This window comes from Pristis pectinata, chromosome 34 (assembly GCF_009764475.1).
Source record: "Pristis pectinata isolate sPriPec2 chromosome 34, sPriPec2.1.pri, whole genome shotgun sequence".
Lineage (NCBI taxonomy): Eukaryota > Metazoa > Chordata > Chondrichthyes > Rhinopristiformes > Pristidae > Pristis > Pristis pectinata.
In genome coordinates, this window is record NC_067438.1 from 12,642,740 (window position 1) to 12,665,110 (window position 22,371).

At 44.1% G+C, this 22,371-nt stretch overlaps 1 protein-coding gene across 4 annotated transcripts in view; it reads left to right on the forward strand.

Annotated features, from left to right (window-relative positions):
* The window catches only part of LOC127585914 (E3 ubiquitin-protein ligase RING2-A-like), a 31,423-nt gene that overhangs the window by 223 nt on the left and 8,829 nt on the right, over positions 1-22,371 (forward strand). The window contains exons 1-5 of one of the 4 annotated variants that reach the window (XM_052043654.1): positions 3,375-3,461; positions 9,629-9,819; positions 15,140-15,300; positions 18,487-18,702; positions 21,884-22,174. In XM_052043654.1, the coding sequence (XP_051899614.1) occupies positions 9,691-9,819; positions 15,140-15,300; positions 18,487-18,702; positions 21,884-22,174 (797 nt within the window). In that variant the 5' untranslated portion in view covers positions 3,375-3,461; positions 9,629-9,690. Of the gene's footprint in view, positions 1-3,374; positions 3,462-4,588; positions 4,767-9,626; positions 9,820-15,139; positions 15,301-18,486; positions 18,703-21,883; positions 22,175-22,371 lie in introns of those variants that run through there. The other 3 variants (XM_052043653.1, XM_052043657.1, XM_052043656.1) reach the window with 3 other exon arrangements.

A 22,371-nucleotide genomic window follows, 5' to 3' on the forward strand; every position in this document is an offset into this window, starting at 1 on the left:
GGGGGGGAGAGGGGGCAGGAGGGTGTGGGGGAGAGGGGGCAGGAGGTTGTGGTTGGGGAGAGATGGGGCAGGAGGGTGTGGGGGAGAGGGGGCAGGAGGGTGTGGGGGAGAGGGGGCAGGATGTTGTGGTTGGGGAGAGATGGGGCAGGAGGGTGTGGGAGAGAGGGGGCAGGAGGGTGTGGTTGTGGAGAGACGGGACAGGAGGGTGTGGGGGCAGGGGGGGGCAGAAGGCTTGTGGGCGAGAGAGAGGGGTCAGGAGGGTGTGCGGTGGGGGAGAGAGGGGGCAGGAGGGTGTGGGGTGGGAGAGAGAGGGGCCAGGAGGGTGTGGGGGGCAGAGGGAGCATGCAGGAGGGTGTGGGGGCAGAGGGAGGGGCCAGGAGGGTGTGGGGGGAGAGGGAGGGGGCAGGTGGGTGTTGGGGGAGAGGGAGGGGGCAGGAGGGTGTGGGGGGCAGAGGGAGCGTGCAGGAGGGTGTGGGGTCAGAGGGAGGGGCCAGGAGGGTGTGGGGGGAGAGGGAGGGGGCAGGAGGGTGTGCGGTGGGGGAGAGAGGGGCCAGGAGGGTGTGGGGTGGGAGAGGGAGGGGGCTGGAGGGTGTGAGGTCACAAGAGAGGGGGCTGGAGGGTGTGGGGGGAGAGGGAGGGGGCAGGAGGGTGTGGGTTGGGGGAGAGAGGGGGCAGGAGGGTGTGGGGTGGCGGAGGGAGGGGGGATGGTGGGTGGGGGGGAGCGTGAGTGAGGGAGAGGGGGCGGGGGGGTGTTGGGGGGCCTGGAGAGCGGGGGAAAGCAGGAGGGCGAGGAACAAGGGGAAGAGAAAGCAGGAGTGCTGGGAATGAGGGGGAGAGAGGGGGCTTGAGGGTACGGTGGGAGGAAAGGAGTGTGGGGGAGAGAGGAGGCAGGAAGGCGGGGAGAGCAGGAGTGCTCGGAAGGAGGGGGTTGTGCAGGAGGGTGATGAAGGAGCGGGAGAGGGGGAAGGAGGACGTTGGGCAGAGCAGGAGGGTGAGCAAGGAGGGAGGGGGGGCAGGAGGGTGGGGGACAGGCGAGTGGGGGACGGGAGGAGCTGGGGGTGTGGGAGAGGGGCTGAAAGGTGGCGGTTGGGAGGATGGGTCTGAAGATTGGGAGGGTGCTTAGTCTGGGGGGATGGGTGGGGGGGGTGTCGACGGGGGACTTGGGACTGTGGGAGGGTTTTTAGGCCACGGGAATGGGAGTATAGGACTGGGATTTGCTGTGGGGATGGGTGTGTGAGACAGGGTGTGTTGGTCAGGGGGGATGGGAGTGTGGTGGGGGGGGCCAGGGAGTGGAAGAGGGAATAGAAGCACCCGGGGGTGAGAGAGTGGGAAGGGTGGGATTGGGAGGGGACAGGGGAGTGGGGGCAGGGGGAAAGAGTTGGGAGGGTGCAGGAGAGGAGGTGAAAGGTGGGGTTTGGGAGGGAGGGTGGGCTTGAAGGTTGGAAGGACGTTTCGTCAGGGGGGGATGGGAGTGTGGGTGGGGTGTCAGCTGGGGGGATGGGAGGTGGGGGTCGGCCGAGGAGATGAGAGTGAGGAATGCCACTGGAGATGACAATGGCTGAGGTGCGAGGAGATTGAAGATGGCAGGGATGTGGAGGGGTGGCAGAGATATTGAGGATGGGGGTGATATTGGTTGGATGATGCTGAGGCAGATAGTGGCCTGGGTAGTTTGGCGTGCACAAGCAGCTGTCCAGCCTGCAAAGTGTTATGAGAAAATAAGAAACAGGAGTAAGTAGGTAATTCGAGCCTGTTCCATGAACTTCTGTTCTCTTGCCGTATCATTCAACCCCACGATTAAATATCACCAGACAAAGGAGCAGAAGCAGGCCATTCAGCCCATCGAGTCTGCTCCATGACTGTATCTGTCAATCTCTGCCTTGATATTCAATGACTCTATCTCCATAGCTTTTTGGGGCAGTGATTTCAAAAGATTCATGACCCTCTTTTTGAATCTTCCTCTGAAGTGGGTGACCCTTCATTCTGAAATGTTGGTATGTGTCACCCTCAGAATCTTCCATGTTTCAGTAAGATCATTCTGCTAAACTCGAATGAGTGTAGGCCCAACCTGGTCAGTCTTTCTTTGTCTGTCAACTTCTTCATCCCAGGAATCACCTGGAGCAACTTCTTTGCACTGTCTTCAGTGCAAGCACCTCCTGTAAAGCTGGAGAAGAGAACCAGCTCTCCCTGGTAAAGCTGCATTAAAACCTCCTTACTTTTATTCTCCATAGTCCTTCCCCAAAGGCCAATATTTGTTTTCCATGGACTGGGACCCCAGAGTCGTTTGTATGGCAAGATTTCGTACTCTTAATCTGTATGTAATTACTGAAGTCTGAAAAAGTAAATTATGTACATTAATAAATGTCTATAATGTTAACCCATGAATATTGCCAGCACCCACAGCCTTCCGCTGGTAGAATCATAGTCATACAACGCAGTAACAGGCCCTTCAGCCCAACTGGTCCATGCCAACCAAGATTCCCATCTAAGATTGTCCTATTTGGCCCATATCCTGCTAGACTTTTCCTATCCATGTATCTGTCCAAGAACCTTTTAAATGTTGTTAATGTACCTGCCTCAACCACTTCCCCTGGCAGCTCGTTCCATAAGATATCTTGTTTAAGATACAAAACTTAGAACAATACAGCACAGGAACAGGCTTTTTGGCCCACAATATTGTGCCGAAATAATTAAACTGGTAACTAAAATCCTACTAGACTAGTCCCTTCTGCCTACTTAAATCCTTATCCCTAAATCCTCTGCATATTTATATGCCCAGCTAATAGTCTCTTAAATACCTCTGTCGTATCTGCCTCCACCACCACCACCACCCCTGGCAGTGCATTCCAGGCACCCACCAATCTCTGTGTCAACAAAAAACTTGCATTGCACATCTTTGAACTTAACCCCTCTCACCTTAAGTGCATGCCCTCCAGTATTATACATTTTGACACTGGGAGAAAGGTACCGGCTATCTATCTATGCCCCTTGTGATCTTATAATATAAATTTATATGGGGTCTCCCCTCAGCCTCTGCTGCTCCAGAGAAACCAACCCAACTTTGTCCAACCTCTCCACATTTCACACACCCTCTAATCCAGGCAGTATCCTGGTAAACCTCTTCTGCACCCTCTTCAAAGCCTCCACATTCTTCCTGTAATGGGGCGACCAGATTTCAATGCAGTACTCCAGATGCGGCCTAAGCAGGATTCTATAAAGCTGCAACATGACTTCCTGACTCATGAACTCAAAACTAAAGAATTCTCACACCCCTTTCAGTGAGGACTTTTCTAACCTTAATAACTAGCCATCCATTTACCTTGCATTCTAATTCTACTACCTAACCAGGGCAAATGGCCTCTCGGCATCTCACGTGGCAACAGATGCTGCCTCAGCTGGTCAGGCACCTTCTTTGGAGAGGGAAACCTAGTAACTCTCAGTTCCCATCACTGCATCTGCGTGATGTAAGATATGCCGATGTCTTTCGTTATCTATGTGAGTGTATATCTGTTTTTAACTTCAGTAATAAGGATGAGGTGAAAAGCAACCACCCTATTTGTTGGGGATGTGGGGCAGAGTAAAAGTCATTGGTCTGTTAGATCTGATTTGCTCAGTCATTGTATAATTTAGCTGTAAATATACATTATAGAAAGTCTGTAGGAAATACTGGTGGAGTAGGGCTAAGTTGAGACTAGAAGGGTCAGTGAAGCAAAAAAAATGTTATCGTGCAATATGCAAAGACTGAAATAGGATTTAAAATAAAAATAATTCACTTAAAGAACAACAACTGGTAATTGGGAACCAGCCATCATAGATAGAATATGGTGTTGTGACTAGGCTTAATTGGTGAACTGGGAAGCTCTAAACCTTTTGGGTCAATGTTTACTCTTGCCACTGACAGACCTGAAATCATTGATATTTAATGGTGGTATTGTTTAGTGTAATATGATCCCTCCCGATGAGTTATGGACCTTTGCTGATTTCTGTGATCTTGACTATAAAGATGTAATGCGGCAAGAACTTTACTTTGGACTGGTATCCTTGTGGAAATGATTTTAAAATGCCTGCATGTTTGAGAGAAGTTCTCGGCAGTAGTTTTTACTAAAGTGTTGGTACAGAGTGCATAATGCAGGTAGAATTTTTGATGTCAAACGTAAATGGGAACAACATGGTGGGCCAAAGGGCCTGTATTGTGTTGTATTGTTCTATGGTTCTATGGAACAAAGCAGCAGCTAGTCTTAAAGGAAAGTATATATCTAACTCATGGTGATGTAATGAAAGAGGTAAGGAACTATACTTAGCTCCAGATTGCTGAAATGAGTTTTTATAAGATATCTTTATTAGTCATATGTACATTGAAATACCCAGTGCAATGCATCTTTTGCGTAGAATGTTCTGGGGGCAGCCCGCAAGTGTCACCACTCTTCCGGTGCCAACATAGCATGCCCACAACTTCCTAACCTGTACGTCATTGGAATAGAGTCATAGAGAAATACCACACAGAAACAGGCCCTTCGGCCCACCGAGTCTGCACTGACCATCGACCTTCCATTTACATTAACCCTGTTATAATTCCTTTTTTTTATTCTCTCCACATTCCCATCAACTCCCCCCAGGTTCTATCGCTCGCCGACACACACTATATTTCCAGTGACCAATTAACCTACCAACCTGAACGGCCTTGGGATATGAGAGGAAACTGGAGCACCCGGAGAAAACCCACACCGTCACAGGGTGAACGTGCAAACTCCACACAGAGTGCATCTGAGGTCAGGATTTAACCTGGGTCTCTGGCACTGTGAGGCAGCAGCTCGATCAGTTCCACCATTGTGCCTTTCCTCAACCTGTGATGCGTCCTCATCACTGCCTTACTTCCTTGCCACTCCACAGATCCCATGATTCCCCTGAGGTTCGACGCTTGAAAATGCTGAAAATATTGAGCAGGCCAAGCACTATCCTTGGAAGGAAAAACAGAGTTAATGTTTGCCTCTCCCACAGATGTTGCCTGCCCTGCTGAGTATCTCCAGCATTTTGTTTTCATTTCAGATTTTCAGCATCTGCAGCTTTTTGTATTTCAACTATCCATCACTGCTGGGTTCTGATGTTCCCCTCTGATGCCCACATCTCATCTTTTCCCACCAATTATTGCTGGGCTCCAATGTCCCCCTACCCTAACCAGTCTGACCACCCATCAGTGCTAGGCTCCAATGTTCTCTCTCACCTTGCTGCACTTCTCTACCCCAAGGCATCCATCAGTGCCTGGGTCTTCTTGTCCCAATTCCCCATTGTCAATGGCCATTCCCCTTCCCAGTAAGTTACTTGCCAGCTGCTCAAACTCAGAACCATCAATGCCAGTTAGTTGCACCCAAGGCCTTGTGCTTCAGGTCCAACAAACATTTACATTGGAATTCAGTAACAGAAATGGCATTGTTGCCTTGATCCTGCACCCAGTGCTGCTGCCTCACCCCTCCAGTGACCAGTATTCTGTGCTGTCTCTGTGGGGTATGTAGATTTTCACTGTGAATGCATGGTCTACTCCTGGGTGTTCCTGTAACTCCACATTCCAAAGATATATTGGTTGGCGGTTAATTGGTTACTCCAAATCACATCTAGTACAGATGGGTGTTGGGAGGATCAAGGTGGGGTTGATAGACATGTGAGAGAGTAAGTTACAGTGAAATAAGTGGGGGAACAGGATTGATGGGATTGCTTTGAGAGCCAGCATAGACTGAACAGACTAAATGGATCTCTTCTGTTGTAAGATTGCCCTACAATGAGCCAAATAGATACAGACAGTCCTGGAATGTTAGGCCAGAGGTGGGATATCATCTCCATTCTTGGGCCAAGAAAGAGATTAAAGATACTGACAAGGATGATTTGCAATGATTCCATTGGAACAGTCTCTTCCTGTGGGTGTAGGGAATGAGGGGATTGTGCTTGGATATCAACACTGGTTGCCTGAACTGAATGATGAAGAGTGGGAACCTAGATAAGTTACCAAAGCCCAAAAACTCTACCACAGGGGCAGAAGGTGCTTCCCTTCCAAGCTTCACACCAATGTCAACTGGAAACATATCGCTGTTCCTTCATCATCACTGGGTCTAAATACTGGAATAGAAGGATAGCTGCTGTTCATGAGAGCAATTCACTACCAGCTGCTCATGGGCAATTTGGGATGAGCAATAAATACTGGCCTTGCCAATTACATCTAGAACATGACAAATTCATTTCTTAAAAAAAAAGGAACTACTGGCACCTATTGACTAGTGCCAAAGAGAGACAGAAGGATATATAATTTTGAATAAATCATTGTACGAGACTACTTCAGGCTGCTCTACTCTATCTCCTGGAGACCAGAGGAAACCCACACAGACACGGGGAGAATGTACAAACTCCTTACGGAAAGCCGCCGGAATCGAACCTGGGTCACCAGCGCTGTAAAAGCATTACGCTAACTGCTACACTACCGTGCCTGCCCACACTTAGTACTCAAAACCTTGTATGAAATACAACTGGATACTTAAAATCCTCGTGGTCGTAAGCATACAACTGAAAAAGGTCCAGTTTTAATGAGAAATAAATATTACTGAGATCCAGTAGCAGGTTCTTGATCAATGCAGAGAAGAGTTGGGAACTTGGAATGAACTGTTTCAGAAATAGGAAAGGTATTTCAAAGGGGGAGAAATATTGGGAGGTTACAGTATTAGGAGTCATCAAAAGGATAGAGCTGCTAAAGCTAATGATGTATATTAGGCTTGGTTGGTTGAATGGCTATTTGCATTCCTAGATTTGTATTGTGGGCAGTGAAATATCTGTTTATATTTAACTATTAACTAATAAAATTATTTCAGTCTGACTGAAAACAAATGGTAAGGCACAAATGGAAATGTGCAAAATTAAAGGATTCATTTGAGATGTTTGGGTGTTGCCAAAGTCAAGACAATTGTCATATGCACAAGTACATGTGTGCACAGGTGCAATGAAAAACTTAGTTGCAGCAGCGTCACAGGCACATAGCATCAGATAAGCAGCATTCACAAGGAAAACATAAACTAAACAATTTTTACAAGAAAGAACACAATTAGAACAAAAAAAGTCCATTTTAGTGAAAGTGTTTAGTGTTGCTAAACTCCAGTGATTAGGCTTGTGCCAGTTCGTTCAAGTATGAGAGCTGTGATGAATATTACAGAGAATATGTCTCAGTAAATAGAGTCAGTGCAAGGATTGCAGCTGGAACCTGTATTTTCAATTGAACCTTTGATTGACTAGCCTGAAAGAAACATTTTGAGCGTGGAATACAGAACAATGAGAAAAATTATGAGTGGTGTATAGATGAAGTGCAGAAAGATACGATTTAAAAGAATCTGCACAGACATTAAAGTGAGATGAAATGAACAAATATTCTAGCACAAGTGTGAAAACATAATGAATCTGGACATTTTGTAAAGTGAGGGTGCTGATAAGAAAAAGTTCCCGGTAGGAAGTATCAAGAATGGATAATCTGCATGCTCTCACACACATCAAAATTTGTTAGAATGCGATCTGTGTGGGGAGGAAAAGATTTTGCATGAGGAGGACTGAAAGATGTGTATATTGCAGTCCTATTAAAAGAGGAATGTGCTGTTGCCAGGGTCCTGGAGATTTCGCATTGTAACAGCTACTCCAGTACTAAATGTGGTCTTAGCTTGCCTCAAGCAAGATCACCATAATGCAAGCTATGGTAAATGTTTAATAACTCTTCCTGCATGATTTAAGAATGTTTACAGTTACAGAAGATTATTTAGTTACCTATCATTTGCCATTACATGTGCTTGAAAATTCAGCTGTTCCTCATGGCAAGTTTCAATAGATTTTAGTCTGCATCTTTCTGAAAGGCAGACTTTTTTTTCAAAAAGTGTTTTCTCAAATTAATCTCCAGATAAATCAAAATGGTTAACTACAGTATTGCAGCAGGATTCTTGGGTACAGCAAGGGGTGATGTGGAGAAAGTGATGGCATCTGATGATGTAGGGCAGAAAATCTAGATAGGTGTGCAAAAATGTCAGAGATCTGATGGATGGGACGGGGTAGAGGGGAAATATTGAACTGAAGATCTGTATGAACATCACAGAGATGGGCCTGCAGTACAGTAAAGGAGATATCCTTATAAATTAAACTGAGTCTGATGCAATTCCTGCCGGAACATTTCTGTTGTATAATTATAAAATGCTTGTCATTACTAAGAGTAGATTTTAATATTTACAGAATTATCCATTGTTGTAGTTATTTATTGATGTGATGCAGTTGGATGAATAATTCTGTTACTGGTGACACATTGAAATATTTAAATTACTTTTTGCTTTAAGAAGCTTCTTAACAAAAATACACCAGACTTTTCAAACTTGTGTTAAATATTAAGCTATGTCCTCAGTTTTTTTTCCCATGCTAATTCTGGTTTCCTCGGTGCTGGACAGTGTCAGTAGAACTGTGTTGGAAGTGACTAAGAGAGAGGGATGGATTCAGATTAGATCCTGTGACAGGCTGTGTTCATCCATGCATGTAACTTTACAACAGGGATCAGAATTAGCTTTACCTCTCCTTAGACTGAGAACTGATGCCAACTGTAACATCTATGCACCTGTGTCCATACTTAGGAATATCCATAGGATGGATGGAGTGGAAGAGAACTTAGTATCTCCCTTGTTTTCCCCTGCTTATTTCTTTATCACACATGTTAATGAGTTTTCTTTTGAAGTTTTCTTTCCACCTGTCAAAAAGTTTCTGCTGTATTGCAGACTGTTTAGTTAGTACGGGCACTCCCTGGCTTACACAAGGGTTGTTTTCCTGAGAATTGTCTGTAAACCGACTTATTTGTAAGTCAGAAATGAATACTTTCTCAGTAAGGGAAACAAGTGGGTGACAGAAATAACAACAAAAGTTCACTCATTTGCAGCTAGTCGCTGTAGATATCATCGCAAGAGCACCAGCAGAGGCTCCAAAATTCCAGTAAGACATTTCTTTTTGACCAAGCCACAGTTTAAACACTTGGATATTTGCCCATGCAGACATTTTTGGTGTACATTTTTCAATGTTATTTTAAACTTTGAAAACTCTTCGACAAACATCCATGATCAAATACAATTCACAGGTTTGTTTTCACGGAGACGTTGTTTCATACGTATTTAGTGGGAGAATTTGCATAAAGGTGTATTTCCGTAAGTCAGGTCTTCCGTAACCTGGTGATTCCCTATACAAGGGAAGGATAACGGACAAAATATTTATGCAGGGGGTCATTTTTCCATTCTTAATACAAGCGTCCCTGCAATAACGAGGGGTTTGTGTTTCTAGAAAATGGTCTGTATTGTGATTTTTCGTAACAAAAAGTTGTCATCTGCACATGCATCAAGAAATGTGAGTTGAAATAGAAAGTTTTGTTTATTTACTTTTCAAATAAATTCCATGAGAGCTAATTTTATTCCATATCTCAAATTTTTGGGTAGCGATTTATGAATTCTGCAAGGGTGAATTTCCGTGACCCGATTGGCAGTAACATGGGGGTCACCTGTACCTTTTTGATATTTTACAGTAATCCTTTTAATTCTAATTGCAATCTCTTTTGTTTGCTTTATTCTATTTATTTTTTGTTATCTAGGTGAGAACGGCATGCAGAAATCATCATTCCTTCAACTAAACTAAAACAAACCCACATTCACTATGGCAGCACCAGTGAATACTCAGAACCCCAGTAAGACCTGGGAACTCAGCCTCTACGAACTGCACCGGACCCCACAGGTGAGTAAAACCACGCAGCTCAGCCTCTACGAACTGCACAGGACCCCACAGGTACGTGCGGAGTGGACAGAATATCCCTTTGAGAATATCTTGCATGATTGCATGAAAAATGTACAAGTTCATTTATTTAGCAACTGTAAAACCTGAATTTTTAACTTAAACACGATTGCATTTTTAAACATTCGTATCAATGTATGAAATCCATTGTCTCAGAATGATAAAAATATTACCAAAGGGTGCTGATGAATGATTAGTGGTCCTCAATTCATTGGGATTTTTTTTTTTGCAAATAAGATGCATTTCTCAGTTTTATCAATTTTTCCCCGTGTTTTCTCTTTCCTGATTGCAAAGTACCTTTACTCGCTTGAGTAAAAAGAGTTACTGCAGTCCCGATCCTTTTAGCACCATTTAGCTTGTCTATAAGGAGTGCCAGAGCATGTGGACCTGATTTATGCTCTTGTCCCAGCTCCCCAGGCGACCCAGTTGAGAGAGTGAATTACTTTGCTGAATTGGCATTCCAACTTTAATCCAGAGTCATTCTCACACTTCACATAAAGCACTAGAGGAACTCAGCGGGTTAGGCAGCATCTATGGAGGGAGATAGGCAGTCAACTTTTCAGGTCGAGACCCTTCATCCGGACTGGGGAAATGGCCGGTGGAGGGAAGGGGGGGGGAGAAGGTTGTGAGGGGCAGGTGAGGGCAGGAATGATGTCAGAAGCTGGGAGGTGATAGGTGGAACTGACAAAGGGCTGAAGATGATGGGATGGTGGAGTAAAGGGAGGGAGCTGGGGAGGGGAACTAGTGGGAGGAGTGCGTGGGTGATGGGCAGATGGGGAGGGTAAGGACATAGGGTGATGGGGGCCAGGTGGATCAAGAGGAGAGGGAAAAAAGAAGAGGGAAAGGGACGGGGGGAGCGGTTACTGGAAGTTTGAGAATTCGATGTTCGTGCAGTCAGGTTGTAGACTGCGCAGGTGGAATACGCTCCTCTTCGTTTGGCAATGGAGGAAGCTGAGGACAGACATGTCGTTGTGGGAATGGGAAGTAGAATTGAAATGGCTGGCCAACGGGAGATCCCGGCGGACGGAGCGAAGGTGCTCGATGAAGTGGCCCCCAATTTGCATCTGATCTCACCGATGTCGAGGAGGCTGCAACGGGAGCACCGGATCTCCCGCAGTGTCTCTTGCTCAGTTTCTTTCATTCTTGCGCAGTGTTTTTGGAGGAGGGAATCTCATTGAATTTTTGCCTTGACAAATACAGAAAAAAACTTGTACATATGCATCTATAAAGAGGGAAAAGCAGCCTGCGATGTTTCAAGCTTGTCTGACGTCAGTTAATCTGATTAAGACTATTCAACCAAAATGTGTATTTTCTCTGCGGATGCTAACTGAGCTTTTGTATTTTTAGAATGTGCAACTTTTACTGTCTTGTCTCAAGCTATTTGAGAATAAAGCATGATGTATGATTTTTTTGTACCTCTACGCACATGTGTTAATATGGAACAGATTGTAATTTGGGGAATTAATAACATGCTGTGTATTTCAGCTCTGAATCAGCAGCTAATTAGAACGTTGCAAAAAAAAACTAAATATCTGATCAAGCTTGTTTCCTCATTGGGAGGAAAATTAAATTGCGGCAGAGGCTGTCAGGCTTTTGATCTGGAAATTGCTTCCTGTAGAATCATAGAATTGTACAGCACAGGATAAGACCATGTGGCCCCTCAAACTGGGATTAGCTCTCTGAAATGGCTGCATAATTGGTTGAATTCCACCTCTTTCCCTATGCCCTATAAATTTCATCTTTCAATTTCCCTTTCAAAAGTTTATTGAATCTACAATCATGCCATTGTGTTTGGCAGTGCAAACTTGATCATTCTTACTTTGTCAAAACCCTTGACGGTATTGAAAACTTCTATTAAATCTTCCCCCTCAAAGAAGAACAATCTCATGGCACCATATTATCACCTTGAAGGGTAAAACAGAGATTTAGTAGAAAGATACCGAGGCCTTGACAATTCTCCTAAAAGTGTAGTGCTGTGAGCTGCATAGTTTAACTGAGGCCTGATTGGTGATTTATGAAGGCATAACTTCTTGCTTTTGTACTCCATGAGCAACTTTTTATTTTATCCAAATTGTGCGACTGAAAGCTTCACCATAAGAGTACTTTTATTCGTCACCGTGCCGACCAGCCAGGCTGCATTGTATAGACCCTCCTTTGTTAACCTTGTTTTTGTTCTGTGACCCTTAAAATTTAGGGCAGATCAAATTCCTGGCCAGAAATCATCTGTAACACTTAAATTGTTACTTGTAGAAACAAAATGTGCATGCTCAATGAAAAGAGGTGCCAGTTATTTCATAGATAAACTGAAATGAAGTTCATTCCAAAGTGTTAATGATTTTCTCTTTCCAGGTATCTAGATAGATAGATATCTTTATTAGTCACATGTACGTCGAAACACACAGTGAAATGCATCTTATGCATAGAGTGTTCTGGGGGCAGCCTGCAAGTGTCGCCATGCTTCCAGTGCCAACATAGCATGCCCACAACTTCCTAACCCGTATGTCTTTGGAAAGTGGGAGGAAACCGGAGCACCTGGAGGAAACCCACGCAGACACAGGGAGAACATACAAACTCCTTACTGACAGAGGCCGGAATTGAACCCGGGTCGCTGGCACTGTAACAGCGTTACGCTAACCACTACACTACCGTGCCCGCCCTACGTAGGGATGCGCATGGTGAAAGCCGGGGAGATGTTCCATTGTTGGTTTGGATCTGTCGACACATTATTGTGTCCTGTGAGCTTATTTGTAGGGAATTCTATTTGGAGATTTTTTGTTTCAGTTTTTCCTACCTGGTTAAGCACAGGCAGGACATCAACTTTGGAATGTATCCTGGCTGAGAAAATGATAATAGTCTGCAGGGGGTTTCCAGTTCACGTCGCACTTGGGGTGCGGCTAAACAGCACTGAAGGAAAGAACAAAAGCAAACTAGAAAGGGGTGAGGAGGGAAAAACAGGAAAGTGCAAAAGGACTGAATAGAGTAAGTTGCACATAGTGCACTGTGTATTCTAAACAGAATTAGTCAGCAAATAACATGGTGGAGATGGGTAGCTGGAGCGGTGTGTGATAACAAAGCAAGTGTTGATTAGCTCAGTATATCTGGTTGTAAAGCATTTGATGGATATATCAGGAAACAAAGGATGGGGTTATTTATTGGATTCTGTTACAGCCCAAGCAGCAGATCCCTGAAATGAAAAATTGCTGCAGTTTGTGTGACCTGGGATCGAGATAGTAAAGAAAATGAACTAATGAAAAGGTTTCATAGAATCGTTGCAGAAGGAGCCCATTCAACCCATGAGGTCTATGTGAGTGTCTAGTAGAGCAAATCCTTCGGTCCCATTCCCCTTCTCCTTTCACACAGCCCTGCATATCGTTCTCTCTCAAGTGGCTATCTCGCTCCCTCTTGAAAGCCCTGATTAATTTTGTTTTCACCCACCCTCACAGTGAGTTCCAGATCATAGCCGCTGCTGTTAAGCTCCAAGTGGAACAAGTACTGGGGCCTGATGACACATAGCCTGGAATGTTACATGAATGTGAAGGGGCTCTATCCGCAATCATTCAAACAACCTTGAATGGGGAAGCTGTGCAATAGGGCTGGAAATTTGCCAATACAGACGTGTACAAAAAGGGAGAAAGGGATTAGTAGGTTGGAATTACCGTGGATCGGAATTCTAACATCAGTAATGTAGATAAAATGAGACACACCAGTGAAAGGCAGCCAAAAGGGATTTGTGAAATGTAAGTCATGTCTGACAAATTATGGAATTAGCTGAGTGTAATGAGAAAGGAAGTATTGCGGCTGTTAGATTTTGGATAGATATGGATAGATATTTGCTATTGCTGCATGGCAAGTTGTCTTGTTAAGGTTAAAGCATCTTATTAAAGGACTGATGGAATGGGTTACCAGGCAGATAGCAGCCTGCTGACTTGTCTATTTTACTTTGCTCTGGAGACCTGTAACCAAAAGCTTTCTTTTGTCTGTTAGCATTGGAACTGCTGTTTCCAGAATAAATAAATATTGATTGGCGGTGGGGGGGTGGGTGGGAGGGGGGAGTGGGGAGTGGGGGAGGGTTGCAGTGTGGATAACTTTAAAACTTGCCGGGAAGAGAGGGTAGTTAAAATTGAAAGGAGCTTCAGGAGGGTGCAGAGGGGTTGGTTGATTTTGCTGCTACTAGATGAAAGTTAGTTAATGCATAGAAAATTCGGTGCATTTTGAACACAAGAATAATAAATGAAATGCCTTGTTCTTGAAGTGCAGACGTGGAGGGGTTCTGGATGCAAAAATAAATCTGTGAAATTTTTAAAGATGGGATCTTAGATTTTATTAGGAGGAGATAAGAGTGTAAAATCAGAAGTAATATCAATAGCTGGTTAGAATGGATTTGGAATATTTTCTTTAAACACCAGGACAGTAATGAGGGATTAGATGCTGTTAACCAAGAAGAACTTGAGCTATTTCTACTGGTCCATTAATTGGTGACTTTGGTCTAAATGACAGCTTACTGTTAAGAACTAAAATGAGGCAAGAAAGGTTTAGTGGAATGATGCTAAGTGGATAGTTTGCAGGTTGCAGTAGTTATAAACTACTTCCTGTGCTGTAAAATTATTTGATTTGAAGTAATTCTACTTGTCAATAGCTTATTGGTGATTTATCTGACATGCCCTTGATAGTACACTACTGTAACTTATGCAGAGATGTACAATCTGTGTCCCAGATTTACACATAAGTGCAAGTGAAGTATATAAAACAAAATCTGGTGGAATTGCACATCAGATTAATCTGAATTTGAAAGCAAAAGTTAGGCTGCCAGTTTGGGTGGTGACTTTTCATCCAAGTTCTGGAGAGCTAATTTTTGTTTTTGAGTCACTGACTAGAATTCTAGGACTTCTTGTTTTTCCTCTAATGTTGTAACTTTGTCACTAGAAATGTCCCTCTCCCCCCCCCCCCCCTCCCCTCCCCTCCTCCCCCCAAACTCCCATTGCTTCTCAAATCTATAAATGCAAGACTCAAAATTAAGGCTGTAAAATTGGTACAAGAAACGTGTAACAACAGGTTAAAATTGAAATCCTTATTTTTACTGTACCTTCAGTACATCTGCAGGAACCTGTTGTGTTTTGGTAAACTTAGCTGTTCCATTACTCCTAGAGTGTGCTTTGATTGGTCAGTAGTCTTTTGGCAAAATTCTACGGACAAAGTTACACCACATGAACCAAAATAACAGTAATTTATCTGATCTGCCTCTGGTCTCATTGTTTCGAGATATAATGGTCACAGAAGGTTGGCCTCCCATTAATGTGATTCACTTTTCTTTCAGGAGGCAATTATGGATGGGACAGAGATCGCCGTGTCACCCCGGAGCTTGCACAGCGAGCTGATGTGCCCCATCTGCCTGGATATGTTAAAGAACACCATGACGACGAAGGAGTGCTTGCATCGCTTCTGCTCGGATTGCATTGTCACTGCACTCCGCAGCGGGTAGGGAATAGTTGGGTGCTGTTGTTGCTGCTTATCAGAAATATTGCTCGTGCACATATGGTATGAGGGGTATTAATGTAAATGAGCTCTTTTGTTCATTGTTCAAAGGCATCTTTGACAGAGGCTATAATTCTAGTTTGACAACTTAGTAAACCAGGTGATAAATAAATAGGGAGTTAGTGAGCCAGTAACTATTGGGAACATTGCAGGTTTTAAATCTCAGTCCTCTGCAGTTCAGTGCCAAAGGATTCGGTAATTTGGATATAAAACTATCCTCCTGCATTGTGGTATTATTTATACAACAGCTTCTAATGAAGCTTCCAATCAATCTGTTTTCTCGTGGTGCTGCACTACACGAGGCATTGAAGGATCCCAGGGGTTCGGACTGTAACAGCAGTCTGTCTCAATAGGGAGCTGCAGTGCCATCCAGGGACAGACGTCTGCCAGTATTATTTACACAGCGGGGGAGAAGGAAATGGTATTACAGAATGGTAGCTTTCATGACCCAAAGGTACCCCAAAATGTTTACCATTAAAAATGACAGTCAATGTGATGAAGTGGGTGACTTGAGGTAGCCTTTTTCTGTTGGTAAGGACAAATGAGGTAATATTAATTGACGGAGGTGTACAAAATATTAAGAGGAATAGATAGAGTGGACAGCCGGCACCTCTTCCCCAGGGCACCAATACTCAACACAAGAGGGCATGGCTTTAAAGTAATGGGTGGGAAGTTCAAGGGAGATATCAGAGGAAGGTTTTTTACCCAGAGAGTGGTTGGGGCATGGAATGCGCAGCCTGGGGCAGTGGTGGAGGCAGGTACATTGGTCAAATTCAAGAGATTACTAGATAAGCATATGGAGGAATTTAAAATAGAGGGATATGTGGGAGGAAGGGGTTAGTCTTAGGCGAGGTTTAAAGTTTGGCACAACATTGTGGGCCGAAGGGCCTGTATTGTGCTGTACTGTTCTGTGTTCTATGAATACTATTAAAGAATATTATATTAATCAAGATAATTTTATTGCAGTATATAATTACAATTATACATAATAATCATTTAGGTATACTATATAATTAAATTATTAATAAATAAAAAGTAACCAGTTAATCTGTTGGTTGTTGGTTTGGAGATGATGGCAAGCTAGCACAGTGGGACTTCTTTTATAGTCAAGATGGTATCTCTTCAGGTCGCCTCAGTCAGTCTTATCTGAGCCATGGCAGCTCCATGCAGCTCTACTACACTGAGGTATCAGTCCAGATTGTGCCCAAAATAAACCCACAGCTTCTGGTTTGGGTCAAAGAGTGTAGAGAAATGTTTAACATTTATGATCTTAGAATTAACCTTGGAGTGAAAGGGGAAGACCAACTTGGCATAGCAGATTACGATGAAGAGGTAGATCTTGGAAGATCAGCAGGTGTGGACGAGGGTAGATTCTGACCCTGCTATGGTACCTTGCCAGTGATGTAGCCTGGGGATATTCACTAGGCTTGTGCTGGGGGGGAGGGGGCTGGGGTGTGGGTGGAAAATCACCCAGCTACAGGAAGGATGTCACTAAGAAGGAAATGGATGTTGTCCTTGGAGCCAGAGGAAGTGATGGAGGTGAGAAGAAAGCTGGAACAGGAAACTGAATTTGGTTGATCAATGGCGGATTTGTATTGAATGGTGGAGCAGGGTTGAAGGGCTGAATGGCCTCCTCCTCCTCTAGATTTCTATTATGTTCTTATTCCAGTGTAGGGATTTCAGTTAGGTTGTTCCTTATCACTGCCAATATTGTGAGTGTTTCCTGCTGTAATCAGCTGGGGAAAACACCAACATGTGATTTGCTATCCTGCTTGTTAGATCTGTGTTTTGTTTTAAGCCAATCTTAGGATATGAACACTAGCACACAGGTCCTCCCCAGCTTCTGAACACCCAACTTATGTACAGCCCGTACATACCATTGAGTGTTTGGGAGACCGGCAGGATGGATTTGCCAGCTGCTGTGGGACTGCAGGCATCTTCAGCCTTGTGGGAATTTGGTTCATGGCTGCATTTCCCACTTGTGAACTGTTTGGGTTATGAACAGTTCACGGGAACGGAACCCTGCCTTAACCTGCGGAGGACCTGTAGTGGCCACTTCTTTTGGTCATTGACAAGCTGGTGATGAGCTGCCATCTTAAATTACTGTGCAAGTGTATTCCCTTAATGCTGCTGGTTAAAGAATCCCAGGATTTTTCTTTCTAATGACAATGAAAGTGAATCATTTCCAAGTCAGTTTGAGGAAAATTCAGAGATGATTGCGTTTCCATGTGCCAGCAGTTGTTTTCCATCTCCGAGATAGAGATCAGTGGTTTGGAAAGTGCTCTCAAAGAAGCCTTGGTGAGTTATTGTGGTGCATTTTGTAGATGCTACACACTATAGCCTAGTGGATTGGTGGTATGTAGGATGCTGAACAATTTGATCTTTCCTGGATAATCAGCTTCAAGTGTTGTTGGAAGTGCACTCATCCAGGCATTGGGAATGTTCCATTATATTTCTGATGTGATTTGGGGAACCAGAAGGTGAGTCACTTACCAACAGAATACATAGCATCTGTCTTTTTGTATGTGACAAAGCCAATTGCATTTCAGTTCACTGCTAAACCTCCCTGGCACTACCTCTAGACTGAGTTGTAAATACTTTTAAACTAAAAATTACATCGATTTGTTTTAAATAAGATGTACTTTTCTCAGCAATGACCAGATTGTTAGTTATGAAGTGAAATACCAGTAAGGTAACTCTTCATCCAGTCCTCTGTCTATTCATAATAGGGCTCCAAGAATTATTCAGGAGAGGGGATGGCTTGATGCCCATTGTGCATGTGTTTACCCTTTGTGTGAACATTGCATATTTAGATAGCTTCTGTAACGTAGAGATTTCACACAAAATGTGGCACCAAGCCATATTACATGTCCAAAATCTTGGTCAAATAGGTGGGTTTTGTGGAGCATCTTCTAAGGGGAAAGAGGTGAGGTTTCGAGAGAGATTTTCAAAATTTAGGGCATTGCAGTTGAAGACATGTTACCTGTGTTGGATTAAAATTTGTAGATGATGAATTGTGCGGAATAAGAGGAGAGCTACTGTATGTCATTAGTCTTTAGCTGAAGAGTTTATACCAATACCTGTCTGAACTAGCAAGGTGATACTTTTGGCTTTGTTTTTTTTTATCAGGAATAAAGAATGCCCCACGTGTCGAAAGAAACTAGTTTCTAAGCGGTCTCTCCGACCAGATCCAAATTTCGACGCGTTGATCTGTAAGATCTATCCGAGCAGGGATGAGTATGAGGCGCATCAAGATCGTGTGCTGGCACGGTTAAGCAGACTCCATAACCAGCAGGCCCTCAGCAGCAGTATTGAGGAAGGATTGAAAATGCAGGCCATGCACAGGTAAGGGGGCTTGGACTGAATGGTGCTTTTCTTTCCCACAGCTCCATGGTTAAACTCTTCCACTTGGGTTTCTGGTCTTGCCATACCACTGAAATGATGGTCACAAGTGGCATCCTTTGTTACTGTGGTAGATCATCCTAGTGTTGGCATCCTGTCCGCAGTCGTTCACAAGGATGATCACGCCGCCTTTCTCCAATTGCTCTCAATTGCTTCCAATCCTGTTGGCTAGTTGTAGCCAGAGAACTACCTGCAACGGCATTTCTTCCCACAATTTTGGTTTTCCTCAAGGGCCCATGCTTGGCCCTTTCACTTTCATTATCTGCATTCTAACCCTCAGCGGCGTCGTTCAGGAATGCAACTGTGTTTCGTACATAATTGGTTTATTATTGTCAGATGTACAGTGAATAGCTTTTGTTTGCATGCCATCGAAATGGATCATTCCATACACAAGTAGATCGAGGTGGTACAGAGGGGGGAGAAAAACCATGTGGAATATAGTTTTACAGTTACTGAGAAAATGCAGTGCAGGTAGACAAAAAGTGCAAGGGTCATGACAAGGTAGATTGAGAGTTCATCTTTATCATACAAGAAGTCTGTTCAAGAGTCTTACAACAGCAGGATAGAAGCTGTCCTTGAGCCTGATGGTCTGTGTTCTCGAACTTTTGTATCTTCTACTCTGACAACTACTTACTTGACCATTTTGCTGCCTCTTGTTTGATATAGGGCTCATCCAGCATCTAAACCTCTCTCTCCCCCTCCCCAGTTAAATACTGAGAAGACGCAAAGCTATGATCTAACCACTGGTGCATTACTCTCCCAACAGCTACCTGAGGCTAATGTACACTGTTTATTTCTTCCTTCTAATGTTGCCCATCTCCAACACCATCATGTGATGTTAATTCGTGCTTTGTTTTCTCCAAGATGTGCCCATTCCCATTGACGTTCTGCTTGTGCCTTGGTCCCACTTTCAATACTTTTCAGTTCATAACTTCTGTATTAATTTGCACCAATTTCCAGTTACCTTCTACCCCTATGCTCATTGATTCATTGGCCAGCAGCATATCCGATTTAAAATCTTCAACTATATGTTCAAATTCTTCCCATGACCTCAACCTTCCACTTATCTTGTAATTGCCCAAGCTGCAATCTTCTGATTTGTCTCCTTCACTTCTGTTTCTGTTGTCAGTTATACTTCTTATCAGCTGGGTCCCAAGGCTCTGAAATCAGTTCTCTCTTTGCTTTCCTGCTTTGGCATTAAAATGTTTCTTAAATCTACATCGCCTGTCTGAAACTTTGTGAAGGCTTTATGATGTTTTGCTCCATTAAAGTTTTTAAAGTTGTTGCTAGAGCAAAAGAGGCATTTTGCATTCTAGAAAGAAGCTAAGAGTTGCTCTGTTAGGACTGGATTTTGAAATGTGCAGTATTTGCTGCTTGCAGGAAGTGTTTAAAAGAAAGTTCAGTGGGATATGCAGTGCTTGGGTGGAAATCTGAAAATTTAGTCTTTTGAAAGTAATTAAGATGGAGCTTTGCAAGTAATGTAAGGCAACAGTTCAGTGAACAGCTCACTTTGCAGTATGGTAGAGTCAGGTTTGCATTGTCCAAAACAGGCTAGTATTCAGAGAGAGATACTTTTTCCCAAAAAAATCTCCGTCTTTTGTTTTGATTGCTGAGTATCATCTTGCACAGGAGATTTATTACAGCAAGTATTTGTTTTATTGCAGTGATTTATGCAAGTTAGGCTTTGAAGCTGCATCAGAACACAGAACAGTACAGCAAAGGAACAGGCCCTTCAGCCCACAATATCTGTGCCGACCACTATGCCAACCTAAACTAATCCCATCTGCCTGCACATGGTCCATATCCCTCCACTCCCTGCCTGTTCGTGTGCCTGTCTACTTGCCTGTTAAGCATTGCTATCCTATTTGCCTCAACCACGTCCCCTGATAGCGCTTTCCAGGCACCTACCACTCCGTGTTTTTGTTTTAGAAAAAAAACTTGCCTCATAACTTGCCTTGCAGTGTGGGATTACTGAAAGAAAACTAATGTGGTGGTCTGAAATTGCTGCCTGCCTTTTTAGTGGAGCTATTAATCTGTTAAACATGTAGTTAAAAATAGGGTTCTGAGTACACTAACTGTTGACATGCTGGTACTTCATTATGTAACTTCACTTGGATGTGAGACCTGCTGGATTACTTGACAGATACTTTATTATTAGATTTTTGAGATTTTGGAGCACTGTTTTTATGGATATCATGTCTACCCTTGTTATTTAGCTGGTATTGCTATTGGTAATTGGTTTATTGTTGTCACGTACCGAGATACAGTGAACAACTTAGGTTTGCAAGCCATCCATATGGCTGCCAATAAGCTATTAAACAAGAAGTGAATATCACCACTGGCTACCAAGATACAGCAAACCCTGAGACTGACACCAAAATGTCACCAAAATGACACCAAAACACAATGACCTTGTAGTACAAGGGAAAAGCAATGACAGAATGCAGAATATAGTGTTACAGTTACGGAGAAAGCGGAAGGCAGGTAGACAATAAGGTGCAAGGGCCACAACGTAGTAGGTTGGGAGATGAAAAGTTCATCCTTAATGTTCAAGAGTCTTATAATAGTAGGATAGAACCTGTCCTTGTCTGGTGTGTCGTGCTCTCGAGCCTTTGTATCTTCTGCCCGATGGAAGAGAAGGGAGAATATCTGGGGTGGACGAGGTCTTTGATTATGCTGGCTGCTTTACCGAGGCAGTGAGAAGTGCAGACAGAGTCCTTGGAGAGGAGGCTGGTTTTCATGATGGATTGAGCTGTGTCCACAACTCTCTGCAATTTCTTGCATTCTTTGGCAGAGCTGTGATATATCTGGATAGGATGCTTTCTATGGTGAGGGTCGACGAGGACGTGCCAAATTTCTTTAGCCTTCTGAGGAAGTAGAGGCACTAGTGTGCTTCCTTGGCTATAGCGTCTACGCAGCTGGACCAGGACAAGCTATTGGTGATGTTTACACTAGGATCTCAACCATCTCCACCTCAGCACCATGGATACAGCCAGGCATGTGCTCCGCCCCCTGCTTCCTGAAGTCAATGACCAGCTCTTTTGTTTCACCAACATTGAGGGGAAGGTGGTTGAGCTGTAGGTGCAGGCAGGTTTGTTAATCCTCTCCCATTGCCTCTTCATAGAGCTCAGCGCGTGAGGAAGCCCCCACACGAATCCGACAACACTACCTTCAGCGGAGGGGAGGACAACTGCGACAGCCGCTCTCACGTCAGCAACGTGTCGACGCACAGCAACCAGGAGGCTGGCCCCAGCCGCAAGCGCTCCAAGGCTTCGGACGACTCCTGTCCCGACCTCGACAACTCGCGGGAGGGGGCTGGTAGCCCAGACGTCGTGGGGGACTCGTGCAGCGAAATCGAGCTCGTCTTCAGACCCCATCCAGTGTTGGTTGAGAAGGATGAATATTCACAGACCAGGTACTGGGAACGGCCTCAGGAGATAAAATGGAGAATTACTCATTGACCTCTTTCTGTGCGTGTTTGTAAACTATCACAATAATTTCCAGCCGCCTGCTTTGGTTGCAATGTAACTGCCAGTAAAACTCCGATAATCCAGCATCTGACTCACTCGGGCCCAGAGTCCAAGCGGGATGTGTGTACGGAGCCGGGGGTCC